At 41.0% G+C, this 25,260-nt stretch overlaps 1 protein-coding gene across 1 annotated transcript in view; it reads left to right on the top strand.

The window, feature by feature from the left end:
• HIF1A (hypoxia inducible factor 1 subunit alpha) overlaps window positions 1–21,886 on the top strand; it is a 35,217-nt gene extending 13,331 nt beyond the window's left edge. The window contains exons 2-15 of the mRNA XM_086895148.1: window positions 2,003–2,193; window positions 3,127–3,272; window positions 3,367–3,451; window positions 6,672–6,784; window positions 7,786–7,988; window positions 9,614–9,720; window positions 9,904–10,051; window positions 10,924–11,144; window positions 11,330–11,610; window positions 12,133–12,255; window positions 12,463–12,854; window positions 13,679–13,787; window positions 16,512–16,638; window positions 16,798–21,886. Of these exons, the coding sequence (XP_086751274.1) occupies window positions 2,003–2,193; window positions 3,127–3,272; window positions 3,367–3,451; window positions 6,672–6,784; window positions 7,786–7,988; window positions 9,614–9,720; window positions 9,904–10,051; window positions 10,924–11,144; window positions 11,330–11,610; window positions 12,133–12,255; window positions 12,463–12,854; window positions 13,679–13,787; window positions 16,512–16,638; window positions 16,798–16,949 (2,398 nt within the window). The 3' untranslated portion in view covers window positions 16,950–21,886. The remainder of the gene's footprint in view (window positions 1–2,002; window positions 2,194–3,126; window positions 3,273–3,366; window positions 3,452–6,671; window positions 6,785–7,785; window positions 7,989–9,613; window positions 9,721–9,903; window positions 10,052–10,923; window positions 11,145–11,329; window positions 11,611–12,132; window positions 12,256–12,462; window positions 12,855–13,678; window positions 13,788–16,511; window positions 16,639–16,797) is intronic.
• Window positions 21,887–25,260: the final 3,374 nt, after the last annotated feature.

Below are 25,260 nucleotides of genomic sequence, written 5' to 3'. Positions count from 1 at the left end.
GTATTGTTAAAGGTCAGACTTTTCGTAATGGCTATTTCCAGATATACCTGTATGTCAGGAGCCTCAAGCTTCTCAGACCATGATATCCATCACTACAACAGGAACATCTGTTGTCACAGGGAAATTCAATGTGAAGAAATCTGCAGTGTGGAGAAATATTGTCACATATTTTAGGCTGCCCTTCTGAGGGACATGAGCTTCTATTCACAGGAATCAATGGGACTATTGTATGTCCAGAGTTTTTTACAACTATAATTCCCATAAGTTAGTTTTCCAAAGGTATTATTATGTCCATCTATTAATGTTTCTCATTCCACAGAAATAATTTTTTTTTCTTCTGGCAGTGGCAGGAGGAGAGGATGGTGGGGATGGCATACAGTTTTATCAAGTTGGTAGAAAGGAAGGGAATTTGAAGAGAGATTCTGATAGCTTATTCTGTCTTTTTCATGGATTATTAAATTTCTTCCATGCATCAAGGTATTTGTGCTTCCAACATCCAACACAGTATTGTCGCACCCTTGTTTCTGCACAAACTGAACAAGGGTTTGGCCACTGCTGGTAAAGGACTGAAAATGTGTTTTATGGGTATGTGTTTGCTAACACTGAAGAGGGGAGATACAGATTACATGCTGGGAAGAAGCTCTTTACTCTGAGGGTGGTGAGGCCCCAGTACAGCTTGCACAGAAAAGCTGTGGCTGCCCCATTCCAGTGTTCCAAGCCACGTTGGACAGGACTCTGAGCAACCTGGGAGAGTGGAAGCTGTCCCTGCTCATGGCAGAAGGGTTGAAACTGGATGATCTTTAAAGTTACTTCCAGCCCAAACCATTCTCTTATTCTTTGAATCTGGTTCATTATATCCCAGGGATCATCAGCTTATGAATTGCTTTGCTCTGTAATTTATGGTACCTCTTACAAGATGTGTGTTAACTAAAAAGAACTTTTGCACATATCCACAGACTTAGCAATGTGAATTTGGCAGTGGTAGTAGATGGCTTTTAAGTCTTGTGAAATCTTAAAAAAAGTAATTCCCAAACTGCAACTGCCTTTTATATCTTAAGTGAGTGCAAAATGAAGACAGGGTGCCTTCAGAAGATGTGAATGTATAAAAACAAAAGTGGACAATAATAGTGTGTGGTTTTGTATTGTTCATTTAAAAATAAAAGCACATGTATTTCCTCAGGGACCACAGCAGCATCGAGTTCTTGTTTGCACGTGGAAAAATTTGGAGCTCCCATGTGAAAATGTTTAGTTCAAAACTCATCTGACCTGGTGCACGAGGCAGAAGTGACCCGGTATGGGTGTTGGGAAAAGAGGGAATTATCAGTCTTGACTATTTCAGTGTTTTCTTTCAGTGAGCTGTTCTTTACCTCATGTTCTGGATGAGGCAGGCCCATAGAGGCAGTAGAAGGAGAATGAGGTGTTGCTTTCCAGTATAGGAGAGACTCTGGAAGGGGCTTTTCTGGAGAAAGAGGGAATCATAGAACCATCATAGAATGGTTTTGGGAAAGGGGCTTTCTGGATTGCTTGTGAAGTGGCATATCTCATGTTAAATAAGTATCATTGCTTATCTGACCTGTTAGGTGGGCTTTGCAAGGATGGTAAAAAATGAAGAACTTGGATGATGTACATGATACATGATGCTGGAGCATTGAGCTGGAAATTACCTCCTCTGTAATTTGTTTAATGGGCTTGAAGGGTCAGGATTTGGGGGCTGGAGGGACAGCACTCAAGGTATGAGATAAGCAGGAAGGGTTCTGAGTACGAAAGTGTCTCTTTGAAGAACTGATCTTGTTTGAAGACTCTGTGGGTTTGAATTTAGTTCTGGCAGAGCCCAACAGGGGCAGAAGGTGATACAAAGAATTATACTTGCTCTTTCAAACTGAGGATTTACATTATTCAACTTCCACAACTGGTTCACTTGGCCCCTGGGCAACTTAGTTTCAAAGACACATATCCCAGAGAGCTCAGTTCCCTGTATTAACCTGAAACTTTGTTTCTATAGGATTAGCTCTGAACGCAGGAAAGAGAAGTCGAGGGATGCAGCCCGGTGCAGGAGGAGCAAGGAGTCAGAAGTGTTCTATGAGCTGGCTCACCAGCTGCCGCTGCCCCACACCGTGAGCGCACACCTGGACAAGGCGTCCATCATGAGGCTGACCATCAGCTACCTGCGCATGAGGAAGCTGCTGGATGCTGGTAAGGGAGCAATGTGGCACCATCTGGGAGAGATACTGAGGAAGAATCCATTTGTAACACCTGTCAGCAGTAAAATAAATGAATGCTTTAATAGCTGTGTCATTTCCCTGGGAAGGTGGGAGACCTTACAGTAGAAATCAGCCATTGTCAATGACACAGGAAAAGTCCACTGCTCAATGGACTTCATTTTTCCCCTTTCTATTCTGGTGATCCTGGCTGCCTCATCACAGCTGTAGTGCCCTTGTCAGTCTCATTTGACCCTTCTCCCAAAGTTAGATTCCTTCATTTAAACCTCTTTTCCCCCTAAACTTGTGCTTTCTTGACTGTAGGTAACTGGTTCAAGGTTGACTGAGCTAACTTAAGTTGTGTCCCCTTAAGATAAACTGCAAGGAATTTGTAAATCTTGTTTCTGTGAGGTGCTCCTTTGGAGGTGAAGTCAGCTGGGGATATGTTGTCTCTGCAGTTACACTTGCCCATGCAGCTGCAGGAATATCTGAGTCAGGCTGTGAGCCAGTAGCTGTTAGCCTGCCATTGGCGCTGTACTGGTGACTTGTGCTCATGCATGTCTGCCTCTGCTGTATGGAGGAGTAACTTTACAGTAGCCAGACTCTGAAAACTCTTCCTGAGAGCCCCAAGAGATGTTTATAATACCTTTTTGAGATGGGTGGTAAGTTTTTTGCCATACAGACCTTTTCCTTAGGGTGGAAGGTTTATTGGTCAATACATAACACAGAGTTAAACTCACTCTGGTTTTCTGTGATTTCTGATAACTTTACTAGAGCTTGAGGAATTATAATTTATCTAAATGAATTAGACTGGTTTTGAATGGTGCTGCAAGATTGACTCCTTGCAGACTGATGCCAGAAGTCATTCCTGCTGGGAAGTGAAGAATGGCTGGTGTTTGCTTAAACAAAAATGTGTGGCTGCTTGCAGGTGAGCTGGAGACAGAAGCCAAAATGGAGAAGGAACTGAACTGTTTCTACTTGAAAGCTCTTGATGGCTTTGTCATGGTTCTGTCTGAAGATGGGGACATGATTTACATGTCTGAAAACGTGAACAAGTGTATGGGACTCACTCAGGTGAAATACTGGCATTTCCTAAGAGCATTTCAAAAAGCTGTTCCATTTTTGTGTATGTGAAGTTAAACACCCGTATACCTCTTAATTTCTGCAGTTCGAGTTGACGGGGCACAGTGTCTTTGATTTCACTCATCCATGTGATCATGAGGAGCTGAGAGAAATGCTTACACACAGAAATGGTGAGAAGAAAGAAAAAAAAAATCAATTTCATTTACTTATGGATAGTTTTTGTTGGCATTAATACAGTTGGGTATCTGCCAGAAAATGGTGTTGAGTTAAAAAACTAATATGTTTTTATTTCTTAAATCGCAAATTAAACCTTGTTGAGAGACACTAAGAACAGGAATAACCAAAATGTTTTGGCTATATCCTAATTGTAGGAGAAATGAGACTTCATTAGGATTCTTTAATCTAGCAAAATTAATGACTAAAATGGAGTTCTTAAGGGTTGAAAGAATAAGTGCCTACAGGACTAAAATTAGAGGTAGGTTGAATGAGAACGATTTTAAGCAATTGCTGTAGAGGGACATGGAGAAACTCAGTTGGTGCATTTGTATTGCTCTGGCCTTGCCTTTACAGGACAGCTGAGAACAAATGCTTTCTTCCAGAAATCTGTGGTGGTATACCCAAGACAGAAAAAAAAAAAAAAAAAAAGATACTGTATTTGAATTTTAGGACACCAAAACACTAATCTGGGAATGCTTGGAACAGCCTCCAAAAGGGCTTTGGGGTTGATGCTTCTCTGCACCTTTTAATTGGTGCATGAAATTGGTATCTTTTCACAGATTTCTGGCTCTTTTCTCCATCTGAGGGAGCAGAACACCATGTTTACATGTGCTGTATGCTTTGAAATTTAACAGTTGCCCATGAATTACAGCTTTTATGTCTTCTAAAGGTTTGATAAAGACTATAAAGACTTGGCAGCCTGCATGCCTCCAAACAAATTTGTTTTACTCAGTAGTTAGAAGCCTAAAATCTGATCTCTTTACTTTCTCTTTCATCACATGAGGGTTATATGGACTCTGAATTCAGATAGTGATAAATTAATAAACCTGAACTCTGCTTTCTTTTAGCACTCTAAATCTTCTGTAAGTCTTACATTGTCATCCTATTTAATTCAGTGGAAAGGACCTGATAAGATACCATAGCATTAAGGGCCCAACTTTGGTTTTGTAAGCATTTTGTAAACTTGTCTGCCATTAGAATTGAAGTATGTTTCTAAGGCTAGATTAGACTTCTTCCCTGCCTCCCCCTTTGGAGTGTAGTAATGCATCTTGGGGGTGGGGGAACAATTTCCCTAAACAGTGTAAAAAACCTGGGTTTATTGCAAAAGCTTATTCTTAAAAATGTCATATCACTGATTTTCATGCAAACCATCTCAAGCGTGTCTAAATTGGCCAGACTGGAATCAGATGTCTGGAAAGCATTATTACAAAAGCTGTTTCGCAAATGACGTTGGCAGGCAGGAGTCTAAATTACAGTAGTAATAGTACATTTTTATATTTATTAGTATTCCCAGGTTGCCTTCTACTGCAGCTCTTACATCAGTGGAATTATTTTGGTTTTGAATTGAGTATTAAATATTCCCCTTTGGGACCGTAGAAGTACAAGTGAATATAAATGCGATTGGCAGAAACAGAACTGCATTCTCATTTTATGAGGCTGCTTTTTAAACTTTCAAAGCTGGCCATTTTAAAAAATAATGTACAGTGCTGAATCAGACTTGAAAGTTGCTCCATCTTTTATAGCTGCTTCTCAAAGCAGAGCATCAGGACATGGTAACAGTAATGTTGTGTGATCTTCTGCAATCAATTTCTAGATTGGTTTAACTCTTAAAACTTACTGAGTTAAATAAATTTTTGCTGCTTCTGTGAATTCTGCTTCAGTTTCTTCCCCACTTCCTCCATTATCAAGGTTGTTTTAAAGTAGCATTAAATATGCTTGAGCCCTTTAGTCTTTGCCTCTGCTAGAAGCAATAAACAAGTTAGCATAGGGGCTTTAACATTTTTCTAATTAATTTTGTCAAGCCAGTAGCTGCAGTGCAAGCCACCATGAAAAATTTCATAGCTACTATTGTCTGTGGAGGATGAGAGCAAATTATTGTATAAACTTGTATCAGAAGTAAGCTCACGTGTTCTAAACGTCCCCTGTGCCATGATTTGGTCCTTGCTCTTTAGCAAGCCTCAGCAGACTGGCTCTTCCACTGCTCCTTCTCCTGGGTGCTGCATTTCCTCCTTGCACACATTGTGAGCTGTTTGCAGCTCCCCTGATAGCATCAGTTACATTTTCTTTGCCCACAATAGCATAACCAGCAATTGACTCTGCAAGGATCTCCCCTGTACAGTCCAAAACTTAACTTAAAGCCTTCTGGTAGCAAGTGAGGCTAAACAATAAGTGCTGCCAACATTGATTTGTATTAGGGTTTATTGACTTTTTTTTTCTCCCAAGAATGTTAATATTATGTTTAAAAACTCGGTCCCTGTTTACTCCAAGAGTGTAAATCACAGTGGAAATATTTGGATGCATATAAACAGCTGAGTTGTTAATTTTGAATTGAAAAACTTGCAGTCCTGTAGAGCAACAAGCCCAAAAGGTGCTTCACTTGAACCTCCTCATAGTGAGTTACTGATGCATTTCAGCGGAAACCACCTCAAAAGGGCTTCTTATTCTAAAGATGTTTTTCTTGTCCTCTGTCACAATTTTTCTTCCTGCTCCTTTTTCCTGAAATCTGGGAGTGTGGAGCTGGCTACAAATACAATCCTGATATTAAAACATTGAAACTGGGCTGCATCAAAAGCCTCTCCTGTGAGGACAGACTGAGAGAGGGCTGGGATTGTTCACCCTGGAGAAGAAATGGCTCTGGGGAGATCTTTGAGTCCTTCCTGTACCTAAAGCAGCTCCAAGAGAGCTGGAGAGGGACTTTGGACAAGAGCCTGGAGTGACAGGACAAGGGGAATAGCTTCACACTGACGGGGTGCAGAGTTAGGTGGTTTTTGGGAAGAAATTCTTCCCAGTGAGGGTGCTGAGGCCCTGACACAGGGTGCCCAGAGAAGCTGTGGCTGCTCCAGCCCTGGCCCACATTGGATGGGCCTTGGAGCAACCTGGGATAGTGGAAGGTGTCCCTGCCCATGGCAGAGGGGTTGGAATGAGATGGTCTTTAAGGTCACTTCCAACACAAACCATTTTATAACTGTATGAAACTTCAGGGATTTTTTTGTCTTTTTGATAGTAAAACTTGCGCTGAAAAATACCATTAAATGTATGAATCTTTTTTAGTTTATTTTTTGGATCTTCCCTTAGTCTTTCTATAATTTGTTTGTGGAGGTTTTTTAATGCCTTAAATGCCTTGGAAAGTGATCCAAGTGTTTTAAAATTTGGTTTGCTGTTTCCTTCTGCTAGGTCCTGTGAAAAAGGGCAAAGAGCAAAACACGGAGCGCAGCTTTTTTCTCAGAATGAAGTGTACACTGACTAGCAGGGGAAGAACAGTGAATATAAAGTCTGCTACATGGAAGGTAAGTAATGCAAAGGAATATTTGCATAGTTTGGCAGCTTCCTCTTCAGATGTCATAACACTGTGTTTCAACATTTTTGCTTCTTTAATGAGCTTGAATTTCACTAAGTACTTTATAATTTAATGATTATGCCTCATTATGCTGAATTTTAATGCTAAATACATCACAGAGGTAACTGAAACAATATTTTAAAATTAGTTTTTCAAAACTCTTTTAGTAAATTTTTCATTTTAAATTAGGGGTCATTTACTTACAAACAATTATAATTACCAAATGTGTTTGCATAAAGCCTTCTCTGGGAAAAAAGTACTTGACGTCACTTATGCTGATCCCCGATTTCTTTTGATTTGTCACTGAAAATGTGGTAGTTGAGGTCTCTCTGAAGGACTTCAATGCCATTCTTTTGAAGCTGCTGGCTCTCCCTTTTGTAACAGTTGGAACAAAAAGAGGCCAGCCCTATAACTTTCTGCAGTGAATGCATTTTCTCCTCTGGACAAAGTAACCTTTTACTGTATCCAGTGGATTATGGCTCACAGTTCTCTTTTATGATTTGAATTTGACTATTCTGGATCAAACAACTTCTTTGCTGTTGTCTGTGAACTTTTTCTGCTTCAGAATGTTTAAAAGAAAACCCCACAAAATGCAAAGTTTTTGTCTCTTGAAGAATATATTTGATCTCTGTTATCACCTCTGCAGAATATCTAAAACGGGGGTTGCTACTATTACCATAACTTTCAGATTTAAATTGTGGATACCTTTTGCTGAGGCAGCTACTCATCAGAGTTGTCATTACTGTGACTAGAAAGAAGAGTTCACAGAAATGCAGCAGTGTCTGCTGTGGCTTCAGCCACTGCTGAGGAAGGAGATGGGCTGTGAACCCATCCCAGGATGTGTGGGGTGAGGAGGAAGAAGGACTTGTCTCTGGGTGTGCTGGTGGAAATAGGATTATGCTGTCTGACAGACCAAACCTCATCTCTTTCCAAAATCCAACTCCCCTGTAGGTGCTGCACTGCACTGGCCACATCCGTGTGTACGACACGTGTGGGAACCAGACTCACTGCGGATACAAAAAGCCTCCCATGACCTGCCTGGTGTTGATCTGTGAACCTATTCCTCACCCGTCAAACATTGAGGTTCCCCTGGACAGTAAAACGTTCCTCAGTCGTCACAGTCTTGATATGAAATTTTCTTATTGTGATGAAAGGTAATATATGTGATTTATACTGTAAAAAATAATCCATTTGAAAGATTTGCCAGGCTGGTACACATTAGCTAATGTTTGCCTTCTCAATAACTTAATTCATCTTGACAATGCAATCATTGATGGCATACTTGGGCTTTTCCTAACTGATGACCATGTCTTAAAAGGCAGATTTTTAGATCTAAGAAGGATGCAGGGTAATTACTTTGGAGTAACGAAAGGGAAAGGGACTTTTTATACAGGCAGATAGTGACAAGACAATGGCTGTAAACGGATAGAAGGCATGTTTAGATTAGATATTGGGAAGAAGTTCTTGACAAGAAGCTGTGGCTGCCCCATCCCTGAAAGCATTCCAGGCCAGGCTGCATGGAACTCTGAGCAACCTGCTCTAGTGAAAGGTGTCCCTGCCCATGGCAGGGGTTTGGAACAGGATAGTCTTGAAGGTGCCTTCCAACCCAAGCCATTCTGTGATTCTATGAATAAATACTTTGCCTTCAGTTAACTGCCTCTTTAAACTGGTCTTCAGTATAGTGGCAGTGATTGAAATGAGAAGATTCTTCCAGATACTGAAAAAGCAGGATTTTAGGTTTGTTGAAGATGAGGCATTTTTGGTGACTGAAAAGAGTGTGTGAGTAATACTTGTCAGATGTATTTTATTGCTACTGCTTCCCCTCTCTCCCTTCCTCAGGAGATCAGGGTCTGCTTTCTTCTGTCAAAAAAACTCCAGATGTTCAGCTGTACTTTTAATGCAATACATCTGCTGTTGAAAAATGAGATTTTGTGTTCTGGTGCAAATCAGGGGTGTAGTCATACACATCAGACTGACTTTCCTGTCCTTTGGGAACTTAGCTCGATAAATTTGGTAAATGCAAATGAAAGAAATAGCTCAAGGTTTGTTGTTTGGGGCTTGGTTTGTTTCATTTTTTTTTTGTTTTTAATTTGGTGTAATTTGTTACTACCCATTTCCTTTACTTTATAACAAAAGTGAATTTCTAGTTAGTTGTTGCAGTTAGATGCAGAAAGAGGTTAATACAGGTAATTTCTGACCTCTACAGTAACAACCTTTCTAGGACTGATGGTCACATAAAAAGGTACTTATTTGGTCACATTTTGCATCTAGAATGGGGCAAAATACAAGCACTTCCCTGGTTAGCACTGCCCTCTAGAGACTAAAGAAATCCCATTTGCCTCAAAAGCAGGCAGTGCTTGAGTGGGAAGAGTAAATCTGATTCCTGATTTCTCTTAGTTGCAGGATTAAAACTGTTGAAGTATATCTTTGTTATTTTGTTATATTCTCATATTTGCATAAGCTGTAAGTAGCTGGTACACTTTGAAGCAAAAGGAAAAAATGACTAAAAATTGGGGATTTGTTTAATCCTATCTCCACTACAGGATTTTTAAATACTCAGTGAGAAGAAAAATCTTAAGCCTGTTGAAATTTCTCTTTTAAAGAAGCATCAAAATTGCAATTAATTTCAAAATGAAAAGTTCCATTAAACCGAATTTGCTGCTGGTATGTGTGAAAGTGATTCTTAAAGTTTTTCTAGATGTGCAAGCATCCAAATGCTCTGGTATTTGTGCTGGCCCATGTCTGCTTTCATGTAGCAATTTTTTCCCTTGTTTTAAAGAATTACAGAGTTGATGGGGTACGAGCCAGAGGAGCTCCTGGGTCGCTCAATCTATGAGTACTATCACGCACTGGATTCTGATCATCTGACCAAAACACACCACGACAGTAAGTGAAAGCTGAATTTAAAGCCCTCAAACTACAGGAGATGAGAGACAGCCCTGGGGGAAAGCAGCAGAAGAACGAGGGCTTTCTTTTAGTTGCAGATATGAATCTGCAATGAATACTGACCTCAAACATTTCTGGGGTTTTTCTGCCTGTAATTAAAGCTGGTGTTCTTTCTGCTTTTAGTGTTCACAAAAGGGCAGGTGACAACAGGACAGTACAGAATGCTGGCCAAACAAGGTGGCTATGTCTGGGTTGAAACTCAAGCAACTGTTATATACAACACTAAGAATTCTCAGCCACAGTGCATAGTGTGTGTGAACTATGTGTTGAGGTAAGTTGAGTGGACTTCAGTGTTCTTTGTCATCATTTTTACTAAAGACCAAGTCAGATTCTGATGGCACTCCCCTGCTGAGTATGTTATGATGTTACTGTTCCCTGCCAGTGAAAGTTTTCTTAGCCAATCCTAGGATTAGAAATCATATTTGAAAACAAAATGCTTTTTTTGGTGTATTGATGTCAGTAGATATCTCTGCAGGCAAATGAACCAGCCTCTTCTGTATGATTTGGAGCATTTGTGTGCATTCTAGACAACTCTCTAATCATTGTCCCAGGTCTGAAGCAGTTAATTCCACTAGTAACTTTGTCATGGAGTCAGAGCAGCAGTAGTGGTGTCATTCTCAATCCCATCTATCTATTTCTTCCTTAGAACTCCTCTTTTAATTGAAAGCTTCAGCTGAGGAAAGACTGGTTGACTATTCTTCTGCAGATGTCTAATAGTCCTAAATTAGTTTTTCAAAGCTTCAGTGAATGTCCCAGTATAAATCTAGCAAGATATTGCACATTCATTTAAAACAAAGAAAAGTAGTTTAGGAAATATTTTTTTCTCTTTTTAATCTTTTCCTTGTTCAGTGCTTTCAGAAAAGCATATGTTTGTTTGTTACTTTTTTATGATTGCACCACAATTACTGCTTGCTTTGTCTGTTACTTTTGAGGAAAGAATGAGTAACAAAAAAAAAAAAAAAAGATATTAAAGCTCTTATCCTGGTAATTTTGTGGGATATGTGTGGTGGGGTGTTTTTTGTTTGGTTTGGTTTGGGGTTTTTGGGCAGGGAGAGTGGGTGGATTTCAACCTACAAAACTATTAAGCCAAAATTTATTCCTTTTAGCTGTTCTTTAACAGTCATCTTCCTTTTTGTCTGACAGTGGAATTGTTCAGAAGGACTTAATTTTTTCCCTTGGACAAACTGAGTGTATGCTGAAACCAGTGGAGTCTCCTGACATGAAAATGACCAAAATATTCAGTAAAGATGACCTGGATGATACCAACAGCTTATTTGAAAAACTTAAACAGGAACCAGATGCTTTAACTGTGCTGGCCCCTGCTGCTGGAGACACAATTATCTCTCTAGATTTCAGCAGTAATGGTGGGTGTGTGTTTAAATTGGAGAGCATGTTAATTAGCAAAGTTACTGTTTTATAGTAGATTTCATAAAATAACCTCCCAGTACCACTTGCCCAGTGGTATTTCAGCTGCTGTTTAAATTTAATGAGGTCCATAGACACACACAGTACTGTTACTTAGGTTGATGGTTTCTTTTAATTTTTATAGAGTCTGATGAACAACAATGTGATGAAGTTCCTTTGTATAACGATGTAATGCTCCCCTCATCCAGTGAGAAATTGCAGAATATAAATATGGCAATGTCCCCACTACCTGCCTCTGAAACTACAAAGCCACTTCGTAGCAATGCTGATCCTGCACTCAATAGAGAAGTTGTATCAAAGCTGGAGCCAAACACAGAGCCACTCGAACTTTCTTTTACCATACCTCAGGTGCAAGAGCAACCAACCAGCCCTTCTGATGCAAGTACCAGCCAAAGTTCACCTGAGGTGAGTTTCGTAATTTGGATATGCTGTCATTAAAATAGATGTGCTGTTGGGGCTTGTGGGGCAGATCTAGTTAAGGATGCAGCCAGGATAGGAATTGGAAATTATTTCTACCTTATGACTTAAGCTCACGCCATGATCTGAGGAAACTGATAAATTGTTATATCTTTTCATTGAAGTGAGCCTTGCCAACGTATGCAATACTATCTGATAGAAATAAGCAGAGCTTGGGATTGGTCTTTTTCATTCAGTTGGTTCAGACACAACTTCCCTAAACAGCAAAGTAGTTGCAGTAAATTACTGTAGAGGCTACTCCCAGGTTTCAACTAAGCAACTGCTTCCCTGGTGGGGTACATTTAAATGTCTGCAGATAAATATAAGTGTTTTCCTTTCCCATTTTAATTTTGTGAAGCTACAGCTCGGGATCAGTTTCTACATTAGAACATTTTGCAGAGAATCTGTAGGTAACTGTGCCAAATGATGCAATGACAGAAACCTAAAACTGTGTTCAAAATGTTTTCACAGCCCAGTAGTCCCAACGACTACTGCTTTGATGTGGATAATGATATGGCCAGCGAATTCAAACTGGAATTAGTGGAGAAACTCTTTGCCATAGATACAGAAGCAAAAAATCCATTTTCTACTCAGGTAATATACAGTAACTTAAAATTCTTTATCATCTTATTCTGAGTGTACTTCTTTTCCTTTTTAGAATGTTTTCAGGAACCTCCTTCCCTTTTTATGTAATATTTTAATTTAAATGTAAGATTAAAAAAAAGGTAAGGATTTGGTAAAAGGAGAAGACTTGACGAAGTTTCTTCCAAACTGATAAATTCAACCTCTTGTCTCTTCCAGGAAACCGATTTAGATTTAGAGATGCTGGCTCCTTACATCCCGATGGATGACGACTTCCAGCTGCGCTCCTTCGATCAGCTGTCCCCGCTGGAAAGCAGCTCTTCCAGCTCTCCGAGTGCAGGCAGCATCACCATATTCCAGCAGAGTCAGGCAGCGGCGGGCAGCGCTGAGGAGATGAAGCCGGCGGAGCGCGCGGACGATGTAAAGACGATAATTGTCCCTTCCTCGCCCGTGCGCGGGGCCGCCGAGTCCAGCAGTGCCCCCGCCTCGCCCTACGGCGGGAGCAGGAGTCGAACTGCCTCTCCCATCAGGCCAGGGAAAGGAACAGCGGATCAGGTGGAAAAACCTTCCCCAGGAGCACCCAGCTTGCTAACGGTCACTCTGAATAAAAGGTATTTTAAAAGTGCAGCTTAAGCCCTGGTATCTGTTCAAGGAATTAGATATAAATTCTGCCAGCTCTTGTGTGTTCATCCTCAGCGTTCTTCAGAGTAGAAATTGAGACATTTAAATTTGGACATGATAAATGAGACTTTTTTTAATAGCAAACTCCCCTAAAGTTAATGTCGTGGTAGTTTTTTTACCTAAGCACCTCATGTAAAAGCCAGATACTGTAAAAATTCTGTTCTGCTCTTGTACCTGATGTGCAGCCTTTACAGAAATGCAGTAGGCAATTTAGGTAGTTACACCCACACAATATTTTTGGTGCTTTCCTTGTCCACTGTGTTAGATGTAAGAGGCAACTACAGTCTGTGCTACAGATAACTATGAGCAATAGATACTGCTTTTCAAACTAAATGTGTTTTGTGATGGACTGTGGTGCCTGTAGTAGATATTTATCACAACAGAAAACTATATTAAGTCAAGCATGAGATTTGTGATATGTAAAAGATTTATCTGGACATAGAAATATTCAGAATAGACTTTTCCTCACCCTTCCTTCCCTTCTTTCTGTTGAAAGTGAACTGCTGAACTTTTATGCTTTTTTTTCCTGCAGATTTAAAATTTTTTGTTAAAACTCGTTCTGAGCTTCACAGCAAGATTAAAGGCTAACATTTGCTATGCTCATAGAAAATGGTTGTTGAAATAAGTCAATTTATGAACGAAAAGTAGTGGAGTTCATAAATTCAGTTCTGTGATGTATATATAAGTGTCCACAAAAGAAGAATGGCTTGAGGAAAGTAGAAACATCTTAACAGCCTGAATCAATTTTTCTTAGATCTACTGCACTGGATGAAGAACTAAATCCAAAGATGCTAGCTTTGCATAATGCTCAGAGAAAACGAAAAATGGAACATGATGGTTCACTTTTTCAGGCAGTTGGAATTGTGAGTTTTGTTTTACCATTTTAAAATATTCACTTTTAACCTTGCAATTTCTGAAATGAGGCATCAGTGCAGACCCCTGAGTTGAGCTGTTGGTAAGCAGTGGAATCTTGGGATGAGAGATAATTGATAGTGAAATATATATATATACACATATATAAATATATATAAATATATATATATGCACAGATACTCCACTTTTATTTCTCTTTTACTGTCAACTTTTCAAAGGTGCCCTCTACACCCAAGTGCATTTCTTGACTAGGTAGAAGATACCCTTCTGTGAACATATGTGTTTCTTTAGTAGAATATGCTCAAATGTAAGACATAACATTTAAATGTGTAATTGCTGTGTTTATTTAACTTTTGAATTCAAACTCAGTTTTCATATTTCTCAGCACTGGAGATTAGTGTTCTTATGCTTCTTCCTATGTTTTTATTTTTCCATTGGGTCTGAGATTCCTTTGCTTAGTTCAGGTGGTCTTGTTAATCTGATTGTGAAGGAAGAGAGCTCCTATAATAACCTAGCAAATGTCTATTACTGCCACTCCCTTTCATGCATGCTCTCTCTAGTATTAGTGTGGGCACTTGGGAGTAGCTCATCTTCATTTGTCCTAGCTGTTCAAAAGAAACTTTGTAAATACTCCTAAATTTGTGTCACTTGATTTGGGGTTGTCCAGATTGCTATTTAATGCAAGGGTACATTGTCTCCATAATCTTTGTCTCTCACTGTCAGTTCTCAGTATTTTGAAACCTTGAGCTTTGCCATTGCACGCTGTTCTTTCTCTCATCTCACTGCAAATTCCCACTTGTCAGGTTTTGAGAAGTCTTAATCTTAATTCCTCTACTGCAATATAGTCTTTGAGCTTCTTTGTTTCTCTACTGGGCCACCTCCTAGTTGTAGTCATCCATCATATCTTGCAGTGCAGGATTATTTTTCCTCTGAACTCTCTTACTCCTCTACTAGTGTTGTGGTCTGGGCATAACACAAATCAGTTTTTCTATGCCATTTCTATGTGGTTGTTTTAATTTGCTAAATGCTTTGCACTTCCATGCATGTTGCTCTGCTGCTTCCAGAAGCCCTGTAAGAATTCCCAGCTCTGCAAGAAATGTTATTGCCTTCCACTGCCCTTTTCTCATGCAGAGGTGCTGCAGCTCAATAGTGTTGCTGATAAAATATTCAAAACAGCATGGGATGACATGAAATGCACAGAACACGAGCAGTTCAGTGTTAAGTGCTGGAACAATGTCCAGGCTTCTGTGCTTAGTGCCAGTTTAATGCTTACAGGTTCAGACTTCATGCTTTGCTAAACTTTTTTCTTTTGTCTGTATCTGACAAAAGTGTTGTAAATATTTTGATGGTTTCTCAGAGTCAGAAGCTGAATTTCCATGAAGCTGGGTCTTAGTGGAGTTATTTAAAGAAGTACTTTTGTTGTTTGGCTTCTCCCTCCACAATGGATTTCTGGGAGGATATACAGGCCTTTCACACAAACAGAAGAAAAATGATCTTAAATCCAGGCTTGGAATACATGCTGCTTGAGGGTTGCACAAACACTTGCCACAACTTTTTAGCTCTAGGGAAGTGGGATGTATTTTGCAAAGAGTGAAAATAAGTGAAGACCGAAGTACAATACTACTTAAGCTTCCTAGAAAACAGGAGAATTATACAAGGATAAGATAAAATAAGGTTATAAAATATTGTGTTATAGTGAGGTTATAAAATAATGGTATAAATCATAACACTGGAACAGTTCCAAGCCATATCTTTGTTAACATGAAGGGCTGGAATGCATCCGTGGTAAAAAACCAGTAGCAGCAGCAGCAGCAGCAATGTAGGTGACTAATCTCACTATGAACTGCACCTCTGAGTTAACTATAACTTCTTTCATACAGCTGCTCTTTTGACTTACACAGGTGTTTTATAACCTGAAAACATATGCTCTTCACTATTTTGAGGATAATGGCAGTGTTCTGAAATACCTTCTCCTCTTTTTACAGCAGTCAGTATCACTAACAAGACCAAACTTTGCAGATTCAAGTACTTTTGCCAGCAGACTTGATACTAAGATGGTTCTTTTCCTTCCATCCCATCTGTTTCAGTAGCAGCTTCTTTTTCCTTATCCCAATTATATGAAGGCCTTACAGCTTCCTAATCTCCATATCTTCTGTTCTGCTGTCAAAACAATATGCTAAGGAGCCATATCTGCACTAGACTGGTGTAGGACTGCTTTTTCCACAAAGCTTGGGTCAGGTGGCTTGGTGGCAATAACTGGAGTGCAAGCAGAATTTACATTCTAAATGTGTAGATAGAATCGACCTACTGAGGTTCCTGACTCTCCTGCCTACACTATTAATCCCAGTGCAGAAAGCTATTAGAGACTCCAGTGAAAACCTGATGCTTACTCACCCCAGAGCAGCGGTAATTAAATGGGTGTGTTTGTGTACATGTACACGCTAATCTTGAGCGTGGTAACTGATGATAACCAGGATTTTGTAATTGTTTTCTGTAAGGGAAGTCAGGTATTGAAACCTGATTCAGTTTTCTGTTAAATAATTTTCAAGTTAGTGTACTTAGAAATATATTTCTCCCCAAATTCTGAACTAAATCCACTTTAAATTGTAACAGTGCCACATTAGTACTTATTGATGGGAACTGTTCATTTGGAAGAGGGATGTGGAGGGTTATAAAGATATTCACTAAAGAAGATTAATTTCATTTCTCTCTAGGGGTCTTTATTCCAGCAGACAGGTGACCGTGGAGGAAATGCATCACTTGCTTGGAAACGTGTAAAGGGATGCAAAACAAATGGTCACAGTGGAGTGGAGCAAAAGACAATCATTCTACTATCAACTGGTTGGTATCTTCCTTTCCTAGGCAGAGGGGGTGGAGGGGGCTGTGTGAAAGAGAGCAGAGTCTCCAAAACTATCCATACTTAGCTCCTTGTGAACAGCTCTAGGAGAGGTTAAGCATGGTAAATAAAGTGCATTTTTTCTGCTTCCCCTCCCTCTGTAGACATAGCGAGTAAACTTCTAGGGCAGTCGATGGATGAGAGTGGACTCCCCCAACTCACGAGTTACGACTGTGAAGTAAACGCTCCCATACAAGGCAACAGAAACCTGCTACAGGGGGAAGAACTGCTCAGAGCTCTGGATCAAGTTAACTGAGCTTTCACAAAACTTGCTCCTTTTTTGGACACTGGTGAATCATCACCTAAAGCAGTCTATTTATATTTTCTATATCTGATTTTAGAAGCCTGGCTACAGTACTGCACTAATTCAGTTAGTTCAGTTTTGATCCCCTTTCTACTTATTTTGACAGTCTTTTTAATATGTTCTTTATGTAACAATAACTCAAATTCTAGTGCATTTTTATAATTCTTTGGTACATACACTTTTAAGTCCATTACATTTAAAACACACTTGCAATAGCAGCTTTGAAATATGCACCTGATTTAAAAAAAAATAAATTATTTTTTGGCTGGGGAGTTGGTCACCAAAAGTTATCATTAGTAAAATGTCAACACAGGAAAAACTGGCAATACTTCCATCCTGCTTTTCATAGGTAGTTGGAAGACTTGTGCTCTCTTACTCTTTATGTTCAAGTAAGTTTTTTATGTTCATAGTTTTTATAAGAAACAACAATGCTTTGCAGCGGTGCATTGTAGCCACAATCGCACAATATATTTTCTTAAAAAATACCAGCAGTTCCTCATGCAATATATTCTGCATTTATAAAAACTAGTTTTTAAGAAGAATCTTTTGTTTGCCTATGAAAACATGTTTAAACCTGGATTATGTCATTATTTTAGTCACGTTGTAATATAAATTGTTCTTAAATGCTGTCTCATGCTTTTGACTTCAGTGGGTGTGGTTAGTCAAAGGAAAGGCTTTATCTGGAAAGGGCTAGCAGCATTTTCTTTGGATACGTTCTCAATTTAGAGAAAGTTTGATGTTCTTAAAGTAGTCACTTTGCCAGCTTAAAAAAAAATCCCTGCCTGTAGTTGTTGAAGTTAATGCTAATATTGTGTATGATCTTAAATCTAAATGTTCAGCTTACCCTGTGTGGTATAGGTGATATTTCAAGCAGATTGTAAAACATCTTGCATTGTTAGCAAACTTTTATCTAGTACATCATTGAGTTGCTCAATATTTTGATGTTTTGGTTTTATGCACCTTGTTGCTATTAACATCCATATGTTTTCATGTAGATTTCAATAACTTGAATATATTTAGAAGCCTTTTTATTTAGAAATATATAGTTGTCACAAACATCTTATTTTCCTATATGTACTGTACAAAACTTTCATTCACTCATTCTTTTTGCTCCTTGTGGTTGGATCTAACACTAACTGTATTGTTTTCTTACATCAATAAACTATATGTGGACCAGGCCCCCTTGGGAAGTGTGTTATCTGAGAGAAATGAGATAATTTATATTTTTGTTAGTGGTTATTGTTCATCCGTGTTCCCTTTTTAACTTAGAGTTGATTGGAAATCACTGCTTCCTTATTTTGATTGTAACATCTCTGAGTTAATTATTTGAGCCTGTTCAGTACTGAAGTTTCCCAGACAGTGTTGTACTACCACTCACCAAAGACGTTACACTTCTCAACCTGTAATCACACCAGTGAGCAAACCTGGCAGCAAGGACACAGCATTTTTGTTTTACTCTAGAGCAGAAAGAATCCATCTTTATGAACAGTTTAAAGGCTTGTCTCTGGAAGCTTTATCAAGGTAACACAGGAAAGCAGGAAAAGGTAAAATTCACAGGAGTGATTGATCTGAGATGGATTTCTATCAAAAAGCTCCATGATTAAAAAAACTAAGCTGGTACTTAATGAAACCTGTTCCACATTTTTGTGCTGTTGACCCAGTGACTTTCTTCATTTTGCTGTCATAAAACATAATGCTAGTGGTAACCCTGTGTTGTGTAAATACCGTCAAGATGTTCTGTGCATTCTCCAAACTATTTTTAAAAAACCTTATTTCAATATAAGTAATCAGTCATGGAGTGTCACAGGAGTTACTTTGGTTTTATGTTGTAAACTTTTTGGTTTCATTGCACTGTTTTGAAATCAATGTCCTAGTACATAAGTGTGACCTGTTCTCTAAAATTACTGTTTCACTGAAAGGAGCACTTTCCAAAGAGCCACAACTCTATGAAACTAAAGGATGCTATTAGCAAAAAATGATAAGGCACTGGCAGCAGAAGAGAGTTGCATGCTTGTTAAAGTTTTGAGTAGAAGTTGCACAGAGAGGAGAAGGTATGTAGGGGCAGTCAGCTGCAGCTGAAGCTTCATGCAGAGAACATTGTCACTAGTGAGCATTTTTAATGCATTTTTAATGGCTAAAAGCAGCAGAGCTCCTCCCTGCCTGCTGTGTCTGGGTTGGCATTCTTTCTATGGCATTTCTTTCTCTGTCAGCAGTTAGGAGGTTTAAATAGTGAAGTTGGGTTAAGCCCCTGCTGTTTAGGGCATCCCTCCTGCTTTAGCTCTGCATGGATTGATGTGGTGCTTTGTGAGACTCTTGCAGGCAGGTGAAAAATGCTACTGGGTTCTACTTTTGTACTGCCCCACCAAGCTTTGAGCTGGCCTGGGGGGAGTTATCCCTTTGCACTCCCAAGAGACAGCTCAGGGGTGTTCTGCTGCTCTCTTGGCCGTGTTTTGGTGGGGCCTGACCCATTTGGATCTGTCAGGTCCTCATCAGTGCACTAAGAGGGCAGAAAGTTTTCAGACTAAAATCAGTGTTAAAAACAGAAGGAAAACTGAAGTGACCCATATGATTTATGGTCATGAGCCCAGCTGGAGTCAGAGAATGGATTGAGTTGGAAGGGACTTTAAAGGTAATCTTGTTCCCACACCCCTGGCATGGGCAGGGACCCATTCCATGAGATCAAGTTGCTTAGAGCCCCATCCACCCTGTCCTTGATCATCTGTGATCTTAGTGACAGGAGCTGTGGATTTAACTGAGCCATGTTTCATCTAAAAATCTCAATTCTAACATTTTTTACTATACATAGTAACAACATTTACTATGCATAATAATATTTTGATTACTGTGATGAACTGCAGTAGCTGTATTGGTTTATTGTAGAGGAAAAATAACCTAACAAAACCCCCCAAGCCTCCTAGAGACACTGAACAAGGCACAGAAAAGGCACAGTAATTGCTCTGACCTTGTAACAGCTTTGCTAAACACTGATGCAGTTTGCAAAATCTAGAAGTACACCTTTCAGTTGCTTTGTTTTTATTTCTGTTTTACTAACTTTCCTTTTACCCCCATTAAATTTTTTTTGGTCACTTTAGACTCCAAGAACACACAGTCTGATTCTAGAGCTAATCTGGAGTACAAGCTTCCAGAATAAATAGCTTTCTAAGTGTTTTCTTAGTGATTGTTGCATACTTTCTTTGCCAACTTGCTGCCTCTTTAAAATGTTGAGGCACCATATTAGAATTATGAGGAAATTAATGACTGTGAGCGTGGTGAGACATTGACACAGGTTTCCCAGAGCAGCTGTGGATAACCCAGCCCTGGAAGTGTTCAAGGCCAGGTTGGATGGAGCAATCTGGGATAGTGAAAGGTGTCCCTGACAGTGGCAGGGGGTTGGAACTAGATGGGTTTTAAGGTCCATTCCCTCCCAAATCATTGTGTGATTTATTTTTTGTTGTAAAGAAGAAACTGTGGGTAAATGCAGTATTTTCCTCTGTATATAGAACATGCTGATTATGTGAAAATGGTAAACTGAGAAGAATAACAATGTTATCTTCCAGGTTTTCCTGACTACAGCAATAGTCAAGCCAGGCCTTCTTCAGGGCACAGTACAATTATGGTTTTTTACATACAGATATGAACTGATGTTTTAATCAACAGTGATGATTTTTTAAAGAGTAAAAGAATTTTTAAACTAGTATTTATGATGACATAATTACTTCTTTTACTTGAAAAAACAGTTAAAATTAACTACAGCTGTAACTCCCCACTTAAACAGGCTGTGCAGTAACTTATCTTGGGCGTAAGATACTGAGTAAAGAAGGTAGCCTGGAGTCCAAAGTACCTCTTGCTAACATACCTTCCTCCCACCTATGAGACTGGCTTGGACTTTGGTGATCTTTGAAAACCTTTGGGTGAAACGGAAACTACTTACCTTGGAAACAAAACTTAATCTGTGTACACACATTAAACTCTCCCAAAGTAATTACTGAATTAAAGAATTGAAGGTTAGGGCCCAAAAGAACCATTTGCATGTAACACCAATGAGGATATTAAAGGTTTCAAAGCTTAGTTTGGATGAAATGATCAGCTCTGCTTCCAATGAAATACAACTGTCAGGTCAGATAATTCTGACGATAACAGGTTATATTATTGCATATTTAATAGTAATTTTTCATTACCTAAGGAGCTGTTTAATTAAACAGCTAAGCACTGGCAGCTAAAGGCAGTATCTGTTGGCAAGTGTTCTCCCCTGATCCACTGCTGAGTGAAGCTTTCCCGACAGTGCAGTGGGATCTGGGAGCATCCTGCCACTGTCAGCTGGGCTGGACAGGCCCCAGGTCAGCCATCTGTCTCCTTCCCACTGCTGCCCTGCTCCTGACCAGAGCAGCAGCTCACTTAAATATCACTGCACTTAGGCACATTACTCAAACTGTAACTGTCCAGCATGAAAATAGACACCTCACAGGCCACAAGGACTTAGTAGAAGTCCATTTTCATAGGAATTCCACATGAGTTGGGTATCCAGCTTTCATTAAAAATACCATTATTACTTCACTCCCTGAAAAGCTCCATTCTGGAGGACTGTGATTTTTGATCCAAATTCTAGAAATGAATTGTCATTTTTCTTCTGCTTCCCTGTTTACCTTGAGCAAGTTACCAAAAAAGTTAAAGAGTTTGCTGCTGGATTTATACAGTACAGTAGATTTTGTGAATAATAGCAGTATTCTCTCATGAAGAAGTGGTATATTTTAATGGAATTCTTTTTTGGAACCAAGTACAACGTATTGCAATTGATATTTCTCTTGAAACATTTTGACGTACTTGTGACTGTATTTCTTTTTGATTGTGTAACAGTATAAAATTCAATAAAAGAGAGGGTTTGTTTCTAACTTGTGACATCTGTGATCTTTCTGTCTGTCCCTTTTCCCTATTGTAAAAGGTGGAGTTGACTTTAAAGCAAACTAAACCACTGTGCAGAGTAACAAACTCCTCGCACAGGTTTGAGACTTCACTGCCTGCTGCCAGACACTTGGGCATCAAGCAGATATGGTCACAGTCCCCAAAAACATTTCATATTAAACATAATGCAGATATATAATATTTATATATAAGCTGAATCCTATTCACATGGTTATCCCACCTGAGTGAGGCAGATCACATGCATGAACAAGAGAGGTCAAACATACAATTTAACAAGTCGGATATGGGGATGGTGTAGGTTTTCCTGGAGGAAGCCAAAGAGAGACAGAGGACATTTATGAAGCCTCTTTGATTAATCACACCAGGAATTAATGCCCTTAGGAACAAAACACAAACTCGTTTGAATCCACGCTCATGTCTCCAGGTGATTTCAGTTGCTGTCGGTACACGCAAATGGCTTGACAAGAACTTGTGACTCCTGCTGTCCTGTTAAATCAATGCCACTTCCTACTGCACAGATTAAAAAGCTTTTGCAGTGTTTGTTGGGAAGTCTGAAAGCAGGAGGCATGTGCCAGTAGAGTATGATCCTGTTACTTGCAATAGGTTTGTACATACCAAAATATATGTATTTAATGAAATATATTCATGATTTATTTTCCTACAAATCAATTAAAATGTGGTTTATTATCATGTTTTCAACTTGAAAACATGTTCTAATGCAATCATATAAGGTATTAAAAAAAGAGACTTATTTTATGCAATATGCACCTGGAAAACCCAATTATTTATATCAGTGCAGGATAAATGGCTTTTAAATTGCAACTTATAAACTAGGAATTAATAGAGAAAATAGGATTTCATCCTTTTGTTTAGCAGCTGAATATGAAGAAGATACAGTAAGCAGCACACTTCCTTACATCATCTAATTATTTATTTTTTTTTTAGTTTGAAGGCATTAATTGTACTAAAATGTACTAATGAATAATGTGAAAAGCACTGAAAACACAGTGGATGAAGAAGAGTATTAATTAGTGTAAAAATTGATACTGTATTTAATTTTATATACCACACCAGAGGAATTGTACAAAGAGACCCTGTTACTTAGTTTTATTCTTCTGCATTTTCATTCTTTGCATTGTACCCAAACTTCCTGCAAGGGAAGACTTAGGGCACATTCACATGAGCACAACAGCCTCATCCTCACTACATCTTGCATCATGCAGCCCCGTCTGCCTTAGGAAGAAAAATAATTCCACGTAGTGTTCCTTGAAACATCATCTCTGAGAAATCACCCCACTCACTGAACGCTTAAAATACAAAAATCAGAAAACACACTCTGAGCTTTACAAATTCAGCATCACTCCAGAGCCAGGTTCCTCTGCTCCTGATAATTTAAGGGATGATTCCTATAGCTAAACAGGGCTTGGCTTGAGCTGTAATGGTGAATTTGCTCCATCATGTGTCATTTTTTACTTACTTGTGCTTTGAATCCTTAAATCCATTGGGGAGGATCCATTGCTTTCCTAACAGTGTTGGCATTCTGTTCCAAAATCAGAACAATCTGTTGAAGTCAGGGTCACATACTGGATGAACAGGTCACTGCCCTACATCTCTGAACATGAATCCAAGTGGTAGATGAAAGTGTCTTTTCAGAAAAAGGAAAAAAAATGCAAACCAAACCCTGGCAGGTGCAGCTCTCCTGCTAAACCCTGCAGAGTTCACATGCAACAGCTCTGCAAATATCTTTGTTCCTATAGTCAATGACATTGGCAACCAATGGTGCTCACAGGCAACTGCTGCTCAGCCGATGGCAAATTACCTCCTAATAAAGGCTGCTAAAGGTTGCATTCCAGCAACCTTTTGGGAAATGCAATCAACATGGAAAGATGCTTGCATGCCTGGAGCACTGTGGGAGCTCCTGACATTGTAGGAGCTGACAGCTTGATGCGCCCTGCTGTAAGGAGCGACCTTTGGATCAATTAGTTGATGCTAATGGTGAACTGGAGAACATCACGGTACCGTAGACAGCAGAATTCAATTTCATTTCATTTCAAATTAATTTCACAGCGTATGATTATTTGAGAAAGCAAAATATCAATTTTTTACGCGGTCGCTGGGAAAACTGCAGATTTAAACATCCCAAAGGCACCACGCAAGGCTCCATCCCAAGCCCATACTTTCCCTACACGCTGTTTGTCACCCGCTAAGGCTTCCCCTGCGCAGGGGGATCTCGCACCTGCCGAGCCCGCATCCCGTGGCTGCACAGGCACCCGGCCGCTCTCCTGCCCAGCCCGGGACCGCTCCCGGCGCAGGTGCCGCTGTCCAGCCGCGCTCCCACAATCCGCAGCCAAGCCCCGACCGCAGCGGCGGTCACCGCAACACCGCCGTGAAACCCGAGCCCCGTGCCTAAACCCTCTGGGGACCCGCCCGAGGAGCTGCGGAGCCTCCCGGGCAGCAGAACCGGCTCTCCCGGGACACCGCCGGTGCCGCGGGTCCGTACTCACCGCGGCTCGGGGCTCTCCGACGCCGGCGCTGGTCTCGGCGGCCGCTCGCCCCTCTCTGTACGTGCGCGAGGGAGCGCGGGCAGGGGAGCCCCCGCCGCCCGCTCCGCGCCGCCGGCGAGGCCGCACCCACCCACCCTACGTGCGGCTCGGCAGCCGCGGCCCCCTCCCCGCCCGCCCCGCTGCCCCGGCCGCCTACGTGTGGCCGTGCATGCGGGGAGCGGGCGGCACGGCACGGCCACGGCAGGGCAAGGAAGGGCAGGGCACGGCACCCCGCCGCTCGGGGGGGCGGCCGCCGGCTTATCCCTGTCTGCCGCGCTCGCCCAGGCGGAAACGGGGCTCCCGCAGCCGTCGGAGCAGCGGGGACCGGCGCAGGGCGCCGGCACTGTCCCTTCACCGGAGCGTGGCGGTGTGTCACGTCCCCACAGCCGCGCGGGACCGCCGGGCGCCCTTCCCGCGGGGGAGCCGCTGTTCCCGAGCCCGTCGGGTCACGGCCCCCGAGCTCTCTGCCGGGGCCGCCTGCGGGGACTGGGGAGGAGAGTGTGAAGCCCCTCGCCCCTAGAGTGTCCCCGGGATCTCTGGGGCTCTGGTACAGCGGCGCCTGCCCGAGCGGATCCGCCGCTGCTCATCCCGCCCGGACCCGCTCATCCCCGCGGGCTGCGCCCCGGGACCACCAGGGATGCGCTCCTCGGAGAGGCATTTTGCCCGTGGACCGGGACTCGCACTCCACGGCGGGGGCGAGCGGGACAGCGCCTGGGGCGAGCAGAGCGAGCGCCCCTCACTGCCGGGGTCTTGCCACAGGCAGGGACAACGGGGCCGGAGCGCACGGGGCCGGGACAGCC

The sequence above is a fragment of the Cyanistes caeruleus genome, chromosome 6, assembly GCF_971803275.1.
Source record: "Cyanistes caeruleus chromosome 6, bCyaCae1.hap1.1, whole genome shotgun sequence".
NCBI classification, from domain to species: domain Eukaryota; kingdom Metazoa; phylum Chordata; class Aves; order Passeriformes; family Paridae; genus Cyanistes; species Cyanistes caeruleus.
Note: the sequence above shows the minus strand (reverse complement) of the source record. Positions and strands in the feature narration are given on the sequence as shown.